This window comes from Leptosomus discolor, chromosome 1, assembly GCF_034619465.1.
Source record: "Leptosomus discolor isolate bLepDis1 chromosome 1, bLepDis1.hap2, whole genome shotgun sequence".
Lineage (NCBI taxonomy): Eukaryota > Metazoa > Chordata > Aves > Leptosomiformes > Leptosomidae > Leptosomus > Leptosomus discolor.
In genome coordinates this window covers 158,818,926-158,833,292 of record NC_141391.1, presented here as the reverse complement: position 1 = coordinate 158,833,292, position 14,367 = coordinate 158,818,926, and the positions used below count along the sequence as shown (strand labels likewise).

General features: G+C 40.8%; 1 protein-coding gene across 1 annotated transcript in view; it reads right to left on the bottom strand.

Moving 5' to 3' along the window:
* Positions 1–897: 897 nt before the first annotated feature.
* Positions 898–14,367, bottom strand: part of POLR3B (RNA polymerase III subunit B) — an 80,495-nt gene continuing 67,025 nt past the window's right edge. The window contains exons 26-28 of the mRNA XM_086468407.1: positions 12,296–12,409; positions 6,461–6,634; positions 898–1,086 (exon numbers count right to left, since the gene is read on the bottom strand). Coding sequence (XP_086324533.1) covers positions 957–1,086; positions 6,461–6,634; positions 12,296–12,409 — 418 coding nt within the window. The 3' untranslated portion in view covers positions 898–956. The remainder of the gene's footprint in view (positions 1,087–6,460; positions 6,635–12,295; positions 12,410–14,367) is intronic.

Here is a 14,367-nt window from a genome sequence, read left to right as displayed (position 1 = left end):
ACCTGCTTTGGTGTCAGTGGAGGACTTCTTGTTCTTCATAGTTCTTTGTTTTGTTCTTAAAAAAAGTTTTAGCTATGCCTGTATTTAATAAAAAGTTGTAAAGTCCCAGGACAGCATGCATCAGTACGCAGTGTTTGCGGCCTGTCTTTTCAGGGCTTTGGGCCAGTGTATTATTACATCTGCTGTACTCAGTAGGAATTGAATGGATATCTGAGCTGTATCATGCACTCGCTGCACAGGCAGTCCCCTCCCGTGAACTTCATGGAAGCTGCGTACGTTTAGCTCAAAGCAGACGGACTGCATAATCACACCACTGCTTGCACACAAGTGCACCTGCATATCGAAATCCCACTCAAAACAACTGACTTTAAGTTCTTGAAAAAGTGGTTTCATTTCTCTATGCCTGACATTACCTAACAAAAGTTTTGTGCATTAACAAAATGCTTTAGGAATAGGAAAATGGTTTAGACATCCTAAGAAGGCTTTACCATCCTTACACAACCACCACACAGATTCAGGCAGTATTATTTAAAACATTTATTAATCTTTCATATTACACTGGTCTGGAAAACATTTTTAACCTCTATGAGTAAGATCTGCCTTTAGCTCAGCTCAAGCCCTAGGCCAGCAAAGCACTTTTCAAAACCATGGAGCTGTTTGAAGTGATGCAAGTGCTTTGCTGGATCATGGCCTTATTCCACAATTCCCACATGTCCTGTTCACTCAGACAAATCAAGGCTTTCAGAACTGCTCCGAGTGTATTCTACTGACTGAGTCTCCCCTGTCAACTTAAGAACAGGTAGGATATGTAAGAAAGATTTCTTACGGTCTTGCCCTTCCCTTCTACCCACTCAGGTTTTAGAGTTATTCCTGTTCACCAAAAAAAACCACCTTCCAGCTATATATGCTGGATTTCAGTTTCTGTAACGTACTTTTTTCCATCTTGTTCATCTTGTTCATTCATTGTACTTAGCTAGTTTTAGCCTAGGTATGATGTTCATTGACTGCAGTTCTTGGAATAAGAGTTTACAGGCATAAGGTATGCGCAGAGAAGACACATGACATGATGATTTGCAGTAGTGGCACCTAGGGAAACAAACAAAAAGAAAGTCAGAGTTGGTGCGTAAACGAATCTCTGCAGAAAAAAAACCAAAACAGTTGCCACTATCCACTGGTTTCTTTGTCCACCTGCATTTAAACACTGGGCTTAGTCCTAGAAAAGAGACAAGTGCTTGAGACACATTTTAACGCTTAAGTAAGCCATAACTTTAAGCCCTTAAATAATCTGACTGAAATCAATAGGAGCTTAATGTTAAACCTGCACTTTTCTTGGAGGAGAATCACAGTGCTGAGTAGCTAACAGGGCTGACTTCTTTTTCACTGCTCACATAACTGCCAACAGTTGGCTAATAAGAGAAAGGAGGTGAACAAAGCTAAGTATTTCTGAAAACAAGGTTAATGGTCCGATTTCTGTCCTATATATATGTCACAAAAGAGAGGCAGGAAGAAAGAACGTTCACGCTTAGGTTTTTCCCTTATATGTTAATTTCACCCTATAATGTCTCAGTTCATACTCCAGAAAAGAGACATCTCTCATCTTACGTCTCCGTGTGAACAGCCAAAGCTTTAGTCAGGTTGGGAAACTAGTAAAACTGCTTTAACACATACTCTTTGCACTCTTTACTCAAATAACGATCTTAAAATTCTGGGGGAAAGGGATTTTTTGTCATATAGATATTACCTTGATATTCATCAATGACCCTGATGAAGGGACAGAGTGCACCCTCAGCAAGTTTGCTGGTGACACAAAACTGGGAGAAGTAGCTGCCACACCAGAAGGCTGTGCTGCCGTTCAGCGAGACCTGGACAGACTGGAGAGTTGCACAGAGAGCAACCTAATGAGGTTCAGTAAGAGCAAGTGTAGGGTCCTGCACTTGGGGAGGAATAACCCCAAGCACTAGTACAGGCTGGGGGTTGACCTGCTGGAGAGCAGCTCTGTGGAGAAGGACCCGGGAGTTCTGGTGGACAGAAAGTTGACCGTGAGCCAGCAATGTGCCCCTGTGGGCAAGGCGGCCAACGGTGTCCTTGGGTGCATTAAGAAGAGTGTGGCCAGCAGGTTGAGGGAGGTTCTCCTCCCCCTCTGCTCTGCCCTGGTGAGGCCACGTTTGGAGTGCTGTGTCCAGTTCTGGGCCCTCCAGTTCAAGAGGGACAGGGAACTACTGGAGAGAGGACAGCGGAGGGCTATGACGATTAGGGGACTGGAGCACCTCTCCTACGAGGAAAGGCCTGCGGCTCTTTAGCCTGGAGAAGAGAAGACTGAGAGGGGACCTCATCAACAGTTACAAGTATCTAAAGGGTGGGTGTCAAGAGGATGGTGCCCAGTGACAGGACAAGGGGCACCGGGCACAAACTGGAACACAGGAAGTTCCTCCTGAACATGAGGAAAAACTTCTTTTACCCTGAGGGTGGCAGAGCACTGGAACAGGCTGCCCAGGGAGGTTGTGGAGTCTCCTACTTTGGAGATATTCAAAACCCACCTGGACAGAGTCCTGTGCAACCTGCTCTGGGTGAACCTGCTTTAGCAGGGGGGTTGGACTAGGTGGTCTCCAGAGGTCCCTTTCAAGCCCTCCAGTCTGATTCTGTGATATAAGGAATATATAGGCTGGTCACTCAGCATCTTTCCAGTATCGGGACTCAAATTCAGTGGTAGTAGCAACTGTTTAAATTCTTTAATTTCATACTCTGTGTACACACAAAGAAACTAAAAATGTTTCTTAAAAATATCAGTTTTTCAACCTCCCTATTTCCTCATTCTCCTGTAATTCCACCTTCTGGTTTTGGAGAGTTGAGAAAGCCAGGCCTTTGGGAACAGAGAGCAATGCAGCACTTCCTAACGGTCTAACAAAGCTCTTTTTTCCTTTCTGTGTTTCAAATTTATATTTCTGCCATAAAGTCATAACAGTCTGAAGATCTAAATTAAGGAATTCCTACATTCTTCTGTGGTACAGAATGAGGCTGAGAGTCAACATCTATAATATGGCCAACGCTTAGTCACTTGTTTCTGTTACTCGTGAACTTGACATAGAACACATGGAAGTCAAAGGGGACAAGTCCAATAAAGTTGGTTAGTGTTAACAAAGTTCTTGGTTATAAGAATTGGCATTAGTCTTCCAGTTACTTTTTCAGACTCTGCTACTTCTCTTTTACAGACATACTTAAAAAGCATGTGGAAGAGCTGGTTATTTTCCAAGAAAACTGTTGTTGCCTTCACCTCCACATATATACTTGGGGTATTTATTTTTTCTTTTTTAAAACCAAGAAAGCGCTCAACCAATGGTACAGAAGCCTTAATTACATTTCTGCAGTTCATGATGAGGAATGAAGCTTCACTTATCCCTAGTAATTGCTTTGGCTTTGTCTAAATCTGACTATAGGCACTAAGAAGGTTAATAGACTGAACTAGCTGTTTCCCTGGAACAGGCTTCTCCTGTAGACACGGTTACATAGGGAAAATGTTACAGCTAGCATGCCTTTAAAACAGAACAGAACTCAATTGCAGGTTTATAACCACTCCCCTAGTCCAACTGTGTAGGGACAGGTACATTTTTACGGTGCGAGGAAGTGACCTAAGCAGAAGCCATTTTCCGATGCTAACACAGCACGCAATTGCTCTCAACAGCAGCAGCGCTGCAAGCCCTGGAAACCTGATGAGGCACAACTTTTCATCTGATTACAGCTACTATGGCCTGAGGAGCAGAGACTACTCACTACACCAGGCTCAAAGGTGCACCATTCTGGGCCTGCTTTGTACTTGGATGGGGATCACCCAGGAAGGTTAAGGTGCAGTAAGGACAAAGCACAAAGCTCTGTCAAATAGAGATCACAGAAATTGAAGTACTTGAAAGGCCATTTGGTACTAGAACTGATACTACATTAGACAGAAAAGGCAACTGTGCCAAGGCTGAATTTGGATGAGAAACAAATTTTTTCTTCATGTATATTTTTAATTGCTCAGACTCGAGGGATCGAAATAACTTCTCATCGTCAAAAAAGGACCAAATTCTGCTCATTCCATTCAGTGGAGTCCTGCCCCTGAGCACCTGTACAACAGAAAGGTTAGAAAATGGTGTAAACCTGGTAGGTCACAGTAAGTTTCTACTGTATTTTTCACGGGGACAAATTCTGTCACTGCCACAACAGTCCCCTTCCCCTGCGAAAGTACCAGTTCAGGCCCCAACACAGATCTGCTGTTATTGTTTTGCAGAAAAACATACCCAGTGGCTAGTCCTTGTCTGGGACGAAGGGCTCATCTTCCTTAAGACAAGTGCCCTTAATGCTAACCACAAAACAGTATGTTTCTAAAAGGTTTCTTGCAGCAAAGTCTTATTAATGCCAGAATCACTGAAAAGGCCCATTTGGAAGTTTCTCTTAATGGCTTGGTCTCTGCTGTGATGCTCATTATAGGGCCACTTGCTTCAGCTACGAGTAGACACAGAATATCATTTAGCACAAACTACCTCTTATCGATTACTCGCACATCAGACAGCTTTTCACAGAATCAGATTGCAAGAATGTCTGGCTCTGAGAGTAGTTTCTTTCATGGTTATTTAATAAGAGTTACTGAACTTTGTTACAAACTTCAAAATATGAAATAAGTTAACAACACCTTAAAAATAAAATGTAATACTATTTCTAAACTTCAAATTCCTAATTCTCTTCCAGATCTTTGAAAATCTTCAAGGACTGCTCTGAAAGCCAAGGTCTTATAAAAAAATAATAGAGCTACATCTGCATGTGAGTTTTTTAAGGCAGCGCTTTACACAGTTAGAAGTGGTTGGTTGTTTGACTTATGGCATGCCCTTCCTTTCAGACAACTTCCTTCCAACTGTTATTTACTTTGCAGTAGTTTTAAGACCTGGATCAGAAAAAGGCCTCACTTGTTACATACAGTGTACATACACTCAAGAAAAATGGGACTCTCAAAAATACTTACTGCAGAAAAGCCAGTAGGACAATGTCCAACTAAAAATCACCAACCACCATGGGATGCACAGAGTCGGCCTTATCTCTCCTCTGGATTTCATATGTGTTTACCTACCTATATGTGTCTGAACTTCTGCTCCACAAGGAGCAGAACTGATGCTGCTGTTAGCAGACAAACGCGGTGCTTGGTTTCTGGCCAGAAGCCATGCCCTTCAGAAGAAAGGTCTGACCAAGGGCAGAAACAGTGGCTGTCACTTTTACACACCGACAAACTGAGAACACACCTTACTTTCCTACTTCTGTATTTCATGGGAAAAAATCACTCTCGAATCACTTCACTTCAGTGAAGTGATTAAAGTCCAATTTCCTGCCTCTCCCAGTAGATTGATACTGATATCCAAGATGCGGCAAGTTTCCAACGATCTTCTTTTGAGGTATTTAGAAATGAATCTTTCTCCTCCTCCTCCTTCCAATTCCCCATCTTCTCGCAACATAAATATTAGAATAACTTGTAACTTGAACTCGCAGCATTTATTTTTTCCTCCCTCAGTCATGGGATTCCAGGTCACCTGTTTTCACAATGTGTGCAAGAACGTTTTATCTCATAAATTCCTATCGGTGTCACAAGTCTGTTTTTCTGCCTAGCTAAACCAAAACGAAGCTAAAGCAAAACATTTCCCTCACCTCTGAAGAACATAAAAAGAAGTTTCCCTATTAATAGTGGTGTATTTCCAGCATGCTACAGGGCAACTTTAAATCTAGCATCTCAGAATTACTGCAAAGAAAAGATGGTTAGAGCTAAGCCCATAGTGTTGCACACAGTGTTATGCAGGAGATGTTGCTTTCTTCTACCATTCTTCTGTGCCCACTCTCTCTCTTCAGCCTTGTGAAATTCAACATGTGATTGTAAGGATCTGTGACTAGCCTAGCTAGCAATCTCACTTCTGATGTCAGAAGAATCAAGTACGTTGACATAGCTAATGTCCCCTTTTCAAAAAACCAGATGATACACAGGATTGGGCGTTTGCTGATCCCCTGCAAGGCTGGGAAGGAAGGCAGCAGAGCGAAGGCAACCTTTCCCACATGCACAGCTGGCTATGGAAGACAATACCTGTGCTCCCACAACAGGAGAAACCCCTGGCCCATAGACTACACACTCACTTTAGTCCTAACTTCAATCAGACCATAACAAAGAGCCATCCCATCACCAATCGTCCAAATACCAATTTTGAACGTTGACACTGGTTTTGATTAAGGTGCATGGAACTGTTAATCTGTGTCTGTGAACACTTTAAAACTGAGAAGCACTATAACCAACAGCAAGGTTCTGTTACATAGAGGCGTGTTTACTCTGTACCACTTTGCTTTATGCACCTGAGGTCAAGGGTTTTTTTTTTGAAAACATGAAACATGTCACATGAACAAAGCAAGGGGGTGCACCATAATTTACAAAAAGCATTGCAGTTGGACAACTTACCAGCCAGAGTACCCCAGCAAGCCACACTGTCCACAAACATCCACTTCAAAGGCATCACTTGAAATCATCAGTCTCTCCAACAAAAGCATGCTGGCTCCATAACCTATCAAACAATCCCGTTCCATCTCTCCAAGACGTAAACCACCATCACGGGATCGACCTTCCGTGGGTTGCCTTAGAAATAAATATTGGAAAAAATGTAGTAAGTATTCCAGAACATACACTCTACAATTCTAGGAATGCTGGTCTTCAAACTGTAGGAACAGTACACGATCAATGGACAAAAGCCTTCCAGAAACCAGAGCTGCTGATCCTGCAAACGTGTTATTCAAGTTGAAGCAAGTCTTTGCTCCTGCACTAGCAACATGCTGTAGTTCTGAGAGCGGCAACTGCAGTGCCAGGACACAACTCTTTACCTCACAGAATGTAGCTGAGCAAGTGAAAAACAAAAGGAGGCTGAACAGTATCCAAGACAATCTGGACACAGATTTGGTATTTATCTTTTTTGATAAGACATTCATTATAGTTTGTAGCTAACTAAACGAAATAATATTCAGCAGCTAATGAATGAATCATCAAGCTAATGTTTCAGCTGAACTACAGCTAAGACTAAATTCTTAAAATAAAACCACTTTTGATCTGAGAGAGAATACCAGAACAAAGCAGCAAACAAGCACTAACTCATTATTGAAATCCTACTTTTTTTTTTTTTTTTTTTAAAAGTAACATTTATCTAGTTTATTTTTTTGATGTCTGATGGTTAATAGACTAAGTTTTGTATTGTATAGGTTCCTGGTTTTCTAGTTCCTCGACACAAATCAAACTCTCATTTTTTGTCTGGAAAGATTTCTTGTCCTCACGGTGCTAGCGGAAAGTTTTAACAAAGCAATGTAAGGAAACGCTAAAGATTTTGAGGTAAAAAGGGCAAGGTGTGATATATTATTTAACATTATGACTGTTTAAGCCTTTTTTTTTTTTGTTGGAAACAGTCAAATCTTTTAACCTCTTGTTCATCATACTGCAATTTTGTACAGTATCAGTTCTCTCATGTACCAGCACAATGCTGTCATACTTAGGTTGCAACTATTAGAGTGAGCTATGAAGCAAAACCTTTCTTCAATTCCTGAAGCACTAATATATTGCATGTGTTTTATTAAATATTTCCACCTTAGTACATTCCCTGAAACATGACAGCAAAGAGAAGGAATTAAAATAATGTTGTTGGCAACCGTAAGAGGCTTCACTGCTCAGTGAAACCCCACATTTATGTGCTGTTTCAGATACCTGCAGCAGTGTAATCCACCTACAATATCCAGTGACAGATCTGGCCCATAACTTTTGGAGTATATTTTGTTCGTATTATTTCAAACAACTGAATCCGTTAAGCATACTAAATATATCAAAAGTGAGTGTTTGCCAACTTACTGCAACTCAGAGAAAAGGATTTATAAAAGCCTTCAACATCTAATAATCTTTTGTAACAAGTGTAAAAAAATATACCAGACAAAAATACCTTCTGAAGATGCAAGTTGTATTTGTTTTTAGGGGGAAGTAGTTTCCCTTACTCTGGCCACAGTGGAACCTTAAAACTAATCTGCTTGTAATTCAAATTGTCCTTTTCAGTCATATAACCTTCTATTTTTCCCACTGTTGGGAGAATGGATAGAAGTTGTTTACATCCTGATTAAAGTCCCTAGGGCCCCCTCCCCAGATGATGGCACCATCACTGTTCAGATGGTGTTTTAAAGGACTAACCCCGTGGTGAATGCAGTTTCTCTTCTGAAGTCCCAAGAGACAGATTTTAAAAGCAGTTGGGGCCTCCAAAGATACAGGCATTTGCTGAGGTGCTAGAAGTGCCCGAGCTCCTTTAACCAACCGACTTCTATAATATTAGTTAATGCACAAGCCTACTTTCAAAAGTTTCACCAGGTGCTGTTCCGCAGGATGAAATGCTTTATAAGTGGGAGTCCCCATAAAGTCTCGATCCAATTAAGGGAGGATAAAACCTCTTGAAAAACGATGTGGTCTCAACTGCAGCCCTTTAAAGTTGATATGCCATGGGTCTTCCAACAGATAACAGGATGAAGATTTCTAAGGCAGTTGAAATTCTATTAAAGAAACTCACAAAAAGCCCTCTAAAACAAGAAAACCCAACTTGAGTCTTAAGCTCTTAAATGTTTCACTCCCGCTGTCAAAATGACCTCATTAAAAAAACCCAAAACAAACAAAATCCTCCCTCCCTAAAAAGTAGTTTTCTAAAGTACTAAAAATTTCAGTACTGAGACTGGGCCTTTGAAAAGAGTCTATCTTATGGTCCCTAAGTCTAAAAGATTTTTCTTCCGGTTCACATGAGTTTGAAAATTCCTCACACCAGAGGCTGTTTAAAATGTTAAAACAGTATTTATAAAGCATTTGTGCTTCCCCTTTCCTGCTAGACACACATACACTGCAGCTGTTGCCCTAGGCAACTCCTTCCATTCTTTATTCTAAATATAACATTCTGAAAACAAAGCAGACTCTTGAAAATAAGATTGGGAATTTAATGAAAGAGAAATATTTTTCATATTTAAAAAAAGAAAAGTCAGCCTTAAAATTCTTAAATGCTAAATAAAATGCAGTGCTTCTTTAAATAAAAAGATAAGGCCAAATGGTCTTCATACTATTTAACTGCTACATTTAGAAAAAAGCATAAAACAATTAACTTCCGTGTTTCTAAGCACATTAAGAATTTATTGGTGCTAATTCTGCATTTTCTGGAAGAACAGTGGGTTCAGCTTTATGGCCCTGTTCCTTGTTTCGTTGGCCAGTGGGGGAAAAATAAGTCTACCCCCGTGAGTAAGAGCAGGCCTTGTAGGTCTCAGCGGATCTCCTTTGTGCCTGTTACGGAAAATGAGTGGCTAACTTGAAATGGAGTCGTTCGCTGAGACTGATCTCCAAGAAGCGGAGTATTACCTAGAAAATCACTGCCTGAAGGAGGGGGGCGTACCATGCTCCCAGAGTGCGGAGAGGAGTCCTGACCAGTGTCATCACATTACTCCCTTGCAGTATAATGGGAACTGGCATATCTGATAAGTTCAAAAGACATGCAGGTGGCAGCTCTGGCAATGTCCATCAAACCAACTATGCAAGCAGAAAGGTTATATTGATCTCTTGTAAGGAAAACTAAAAGCAGTTTATCTATTAAAAAGATTTAGCAGGACTGGGTATCTAGGCAACACCATATATAGAACTATGTTTTAAATTAATTGTCAACTACTCATGGCAAAATAAATTAAGCATTCCATTTCATTTAACAAACACCAATTCAGAGGGCAACATCCTGGTGGTTTTTGACTCTGCTGACAAAGAGCGCTGCTTTGCAATTCTGCAAAGTCTTCTTTCAATCAGAACAATATCTAGAACTAGTGACATTCAAGAAACTCAAAGTCTGCCTTATTCCAGATGGAAATATAGCTCTGCTCTGTCAGTTAAGGTACATTTGATACATAATTAAAATGCATTGCAAGACAACAACAGACAAATTCCATGCTGGAAGCTGTTACAGGATTACTTTTAAAAACAAAAAACAATGTTAGAGGCAATCTACTCTCCAGGAAGTGCAATGGATGATAAAACAATAGTTGAGTATGAAAGCTGGCAAAGCAGACGCTCTCAGCAGAGGCAATGGCAGTAACAAAAGTTTAATTAGTTGAAAAGGAAAAAGAAAATTCCTAAAAGACTAGTCAAGAGGCAGCATAAATTGAACATCCGCTAGCGTTCCTGAAAGTCAAATAAAGAGCCCTAGCTACATAGTATGATGCTACTGACTGGAACAAAGAATCCAAAGAAAGTAAGGGATGGGGGAAATCACGCCACCTTTATCTTTATATGTAAATATTACCTTGACTTGGGATTTAGGTTTCCTTTACATTCAATACCTCTAAACAGCTGAGAAGCTGGGGAGACAATACAAAAACAGATCAAGGGATTTGGGTAAGCTAGGAGCTCCAGTAAACCAATTGCGTGCACCGTTAGCTAAGACAGCAAGTTTTCTTCTTCATGGGAAGCACCAACACCATGACTAACACATTTGAAGAACAGAAAATGGGGCAGACAGCCCATTATTTGGGAATATCACTTACATTCACACAAGCAAGCAGCTGTGGTAGGAAATAATGGTTGTGCTACCTTTCGTCTTCTTAACGTGGCTGGTGGAAAAGTTCAGCCAAGAAATACAAAAACTTTTCATGATTTTTCTCCCAGATCAACCGCTGCTATTTAAATCCATGGAAAGTGTGAGGTAACTTCAGTTTGTCCTTTTGGAAAGCCAAAAGGCATAGGAAATACGCGATGAAAGGCAAAAGAGAAAGATACTTTCTGTATCAGGTACAGCAGAGACCTGCCCCTCCATTCTCTACTAGCACATCAACAGGTAGAAGCTGCACCAATTAAGAGGACAGACTTGCTAACTTGCGGTGCAGTCAGGCAAGGCAAGAGAAGTGGATCAGCCCATGGCAAGAGGCACAAAAATAAATTAAGAGTTAAAGAATGTGAATCATGCTTGTTATCGGGAAGAGTGAGGGCAGGATAGATATGACTGTGCTTACATCTCAAAACCAGTACAAACAGGGACTGATCAAAAAGAAGAGAACCACCATGCAGCAGGTGAGGTATAAATGCCGTACATGATAGCCCAGAAAGACTGGCAAAGGACATTTGGAATAACCTTTGCTAGAATATTCAAGACTAGCTGGCAATTAACTTTCTGGCAAGATTTAGCAAATAATCCTACTGTGATGGAGAGAGGTGAACTAAACGATCCACTAGAAGCTTCCTGAAAGCAAAGCCTGTGCCACTAAACTGTTCCTTGTGAGCCAGAAATATCAGCAATTTAGAACATGAGTGCAAGGAGCCATAGAGCTTGGCTTTAAGAAGAAAAGGTAACATCAGTGAAAGCAGGATGCTTCAAAATCCCACAAAGGTCCAGACAACATAAGCTCACCTCCAGGGGCTTATATTACCTGTTACTCAGAGTACACCTGCTTCACTTCAAAATCTGACACCAGAAGACATCAACATGGTAATCAATCTTTTTGTTGGAAAGAAAACCAAGTTCAGGCTTAGTGAAATGATCATGACTCCAAAGAAACTGAGGACATATCTTTAACTGGGCAAATAAAAATGGAGATTTACTGTTGGCATGTCTGTAACTTCTGCAATTTGTAAGTGTGAAAGTGCTATTCTCCTGCATGGTATTGAATGCTAACTGTGGACCAGCACATACAACCCTAAATTCAGTTTCTGAGTTGAATGGAAGAGTCTGCAAGGCAAAGTGCAGTGTACCAGGGCTGCACATTATTCTAATGCTTGTTTGCACTACACTGGGGCCAGTGCATCTGCTTTGCCTTGACAGGTGAAGACATGGGGCACATCAATGTTAACCCGCTGAATACCAAAGGATGCTGAAATATTAAATTTCTTCCTTCTGCTCACGCTTGGTTTTGTAAAAGGTCAAATGTGAAAAAAAAAAAATCCTAAAATAACTATGATATGAACAATCTGACAGGAGAGGGCCACAGTGTGCACTGTGAATCAGCAGATGGTATTTTTACCAAATGCTAACAGAAGCCTGAGAAACATACTCATTTTTGGACCACATAGAGCACACCTGGACTTTCAGAACAACCTCCTGCCACAGTCTACTGTCAGAGCTTTTAGTCTGTAACAGTGTATTAACAAGTAAGAGTATTTTGTGTCAAGTATAAAAAGGCAAACAAACTTTGTTTTATACTCTTCAGTCAGCTGGGCACACTTCTGAATGTACACAAGAATTTTGCACTTAGCCTGTAACAATACCTGGTGAGCACTGCTCTGGGTCCTCGGGCTCTTGCATGCATTTTATCCAACACCATGTGCTTTAGTTTCTGGTAATACACAGGGCCAAAATAGATATATGCTTCCAAAGGTTCCCTGGAGGAAAAGAAAAAAACAAAACCAAAATAAAACCAATATTCATAGTCAGCAGACACTTACCTAAAGAGAGACAAGAGTGTCACGTACAGGAGGAATCTGAAACAATATGGGAATCATGAGTCCTAGAAAAATGCATTTGGGCTTTCAGTCTGAAAACCAGCAATCAGTCTGAAAACCACAGGGAACCCTTCTGAACACAAGAGGAGTATACTTCCAGCACCACATCCTGCTGTATCCACCCTAGCGAGGAACAAGTTCCTGAACTCTGGCCACACGCTGTGCAGACAGGCTGCTGTAGCTGCAGGTGTCTGTTTCAGCTGTACTGTGTTAAGTCCCTCCTCTGTCTGCGCAGTTTTTTTCAACAGTGTCATCAGTAACTGACAAAGACTGTAAAGGTGTCAGGCCCTGAAGAGTGACTTAAGATATTTCTATTTACATTCCTTCACTTTACACCATTCACGCATAAAACAAAGGTAAGCATATATGCAAACAAAACCATGCAGCATAAATGCTCAAAACATCATTTTTATAGGAGCACTTTAAGGAATTTGCATTTGCAAGGACAGCTTAGCACTGGCACACTATGAGCTTGACAGTCTACCCACCCACTAATTCTCCCTGCCCGCCACTTTGATGCACAACCCAAGACCCAGATGGGTGAAAGCCCTCCCCGAGCGGCTGTGCCCCTGCAGCACTGCTCGGCAGCTGTAGCCACAGGACAAAAATTGCTGCCCTGGCTGGCACTGGGGACTCGGACGAGCCAGGTAAAAGGGCTCTTGAGAACCGTGTTTGGGCACTTGCATCAGCTTGGCAACATCTGTGAGCAGTACGGAGGGTGTTACTCCATGCTATGAGCTGGAGAAATGGCTAAAGATTTCTGTGTTTAAAACACACCCCAACTGTAAGAAGAGTGTAAGTGCCTAAAGATCAGAAAGCAACAGTTGAAAGCAGTCAGTCATTTCCCAGCTACCACCTTCAGCACTAAGAATGACCAGATTTAACACAAACAAGCTCAACACTGCCACTGATTTATTTAAAAAAAAAAAAAAAAAAAATGTGCAATGTAAAAACAAGCAGGTGACAACAGTATTTCACCTCCCGTTCAGAGTTGTTACTGACATGATACAGCATTATTCCAAAAGCTGCCTATTGAAGAAAATAATAAAACTTAACTGTGCATTTCAAATTTCAAAACTTCCACATTGTTATGAAATCTGCCTTCAAATTTCATAACAAATAGATTAAGCATGTGAAATTTGCTTGGAAGAATACCAGTATCCTAGAGCAAAGTCTCTAAATAGGGTACTACAAAGTTTGGGGACAGGGGATTTTGAGAGCTAGATGATTTTACTCTCCCTGGGAAACAAGATTAGTCAGATTAGTTAAAAGTTACCATGATGTATCAACAGAAAGTGTTTCAAACACCAGGATACTTGATAGACAATTTATGGAATACGGAGTGGGTAAGGAAAACAAAATCAACTCTCTGAAACAAAAAGAGAAACAACATATGGAACAAGTTGGTAGGAAAAGCAATTAAAATAAAAAGTATTTTAAAAAAAAACAACTTCCAAAAGAGACCTAAACTGGTTCCTTGCGAAGAAGGGGACTGGGAGGATAATGAAAATAGCAGGAAGGTAGGATTAAGATACATTTTGGAAGGGCAGGCATGTGAAGCCATATGGCCTTTTCCTGTTCCTAAACTATCTTATGTTCTTTGAACTCTGTGTCTCAGAAGCCAGTCCGATCAACACAGCAGGAAGTTTGCAGATTAGAGTATTATGCCAGACTGAATCATTGTGTAATCAAAAGAAGAAAAAAAAAAAAATAGAAAAGAGCGCACACAAAATATTCCCAAGGAACAGACACCTGCCTCCAAATCCATATTTTACAGTACTATTAAAGTCAACATGAAAAAGCTTATCTGATTCCAAGCATAAATAAGATTTCCTGCC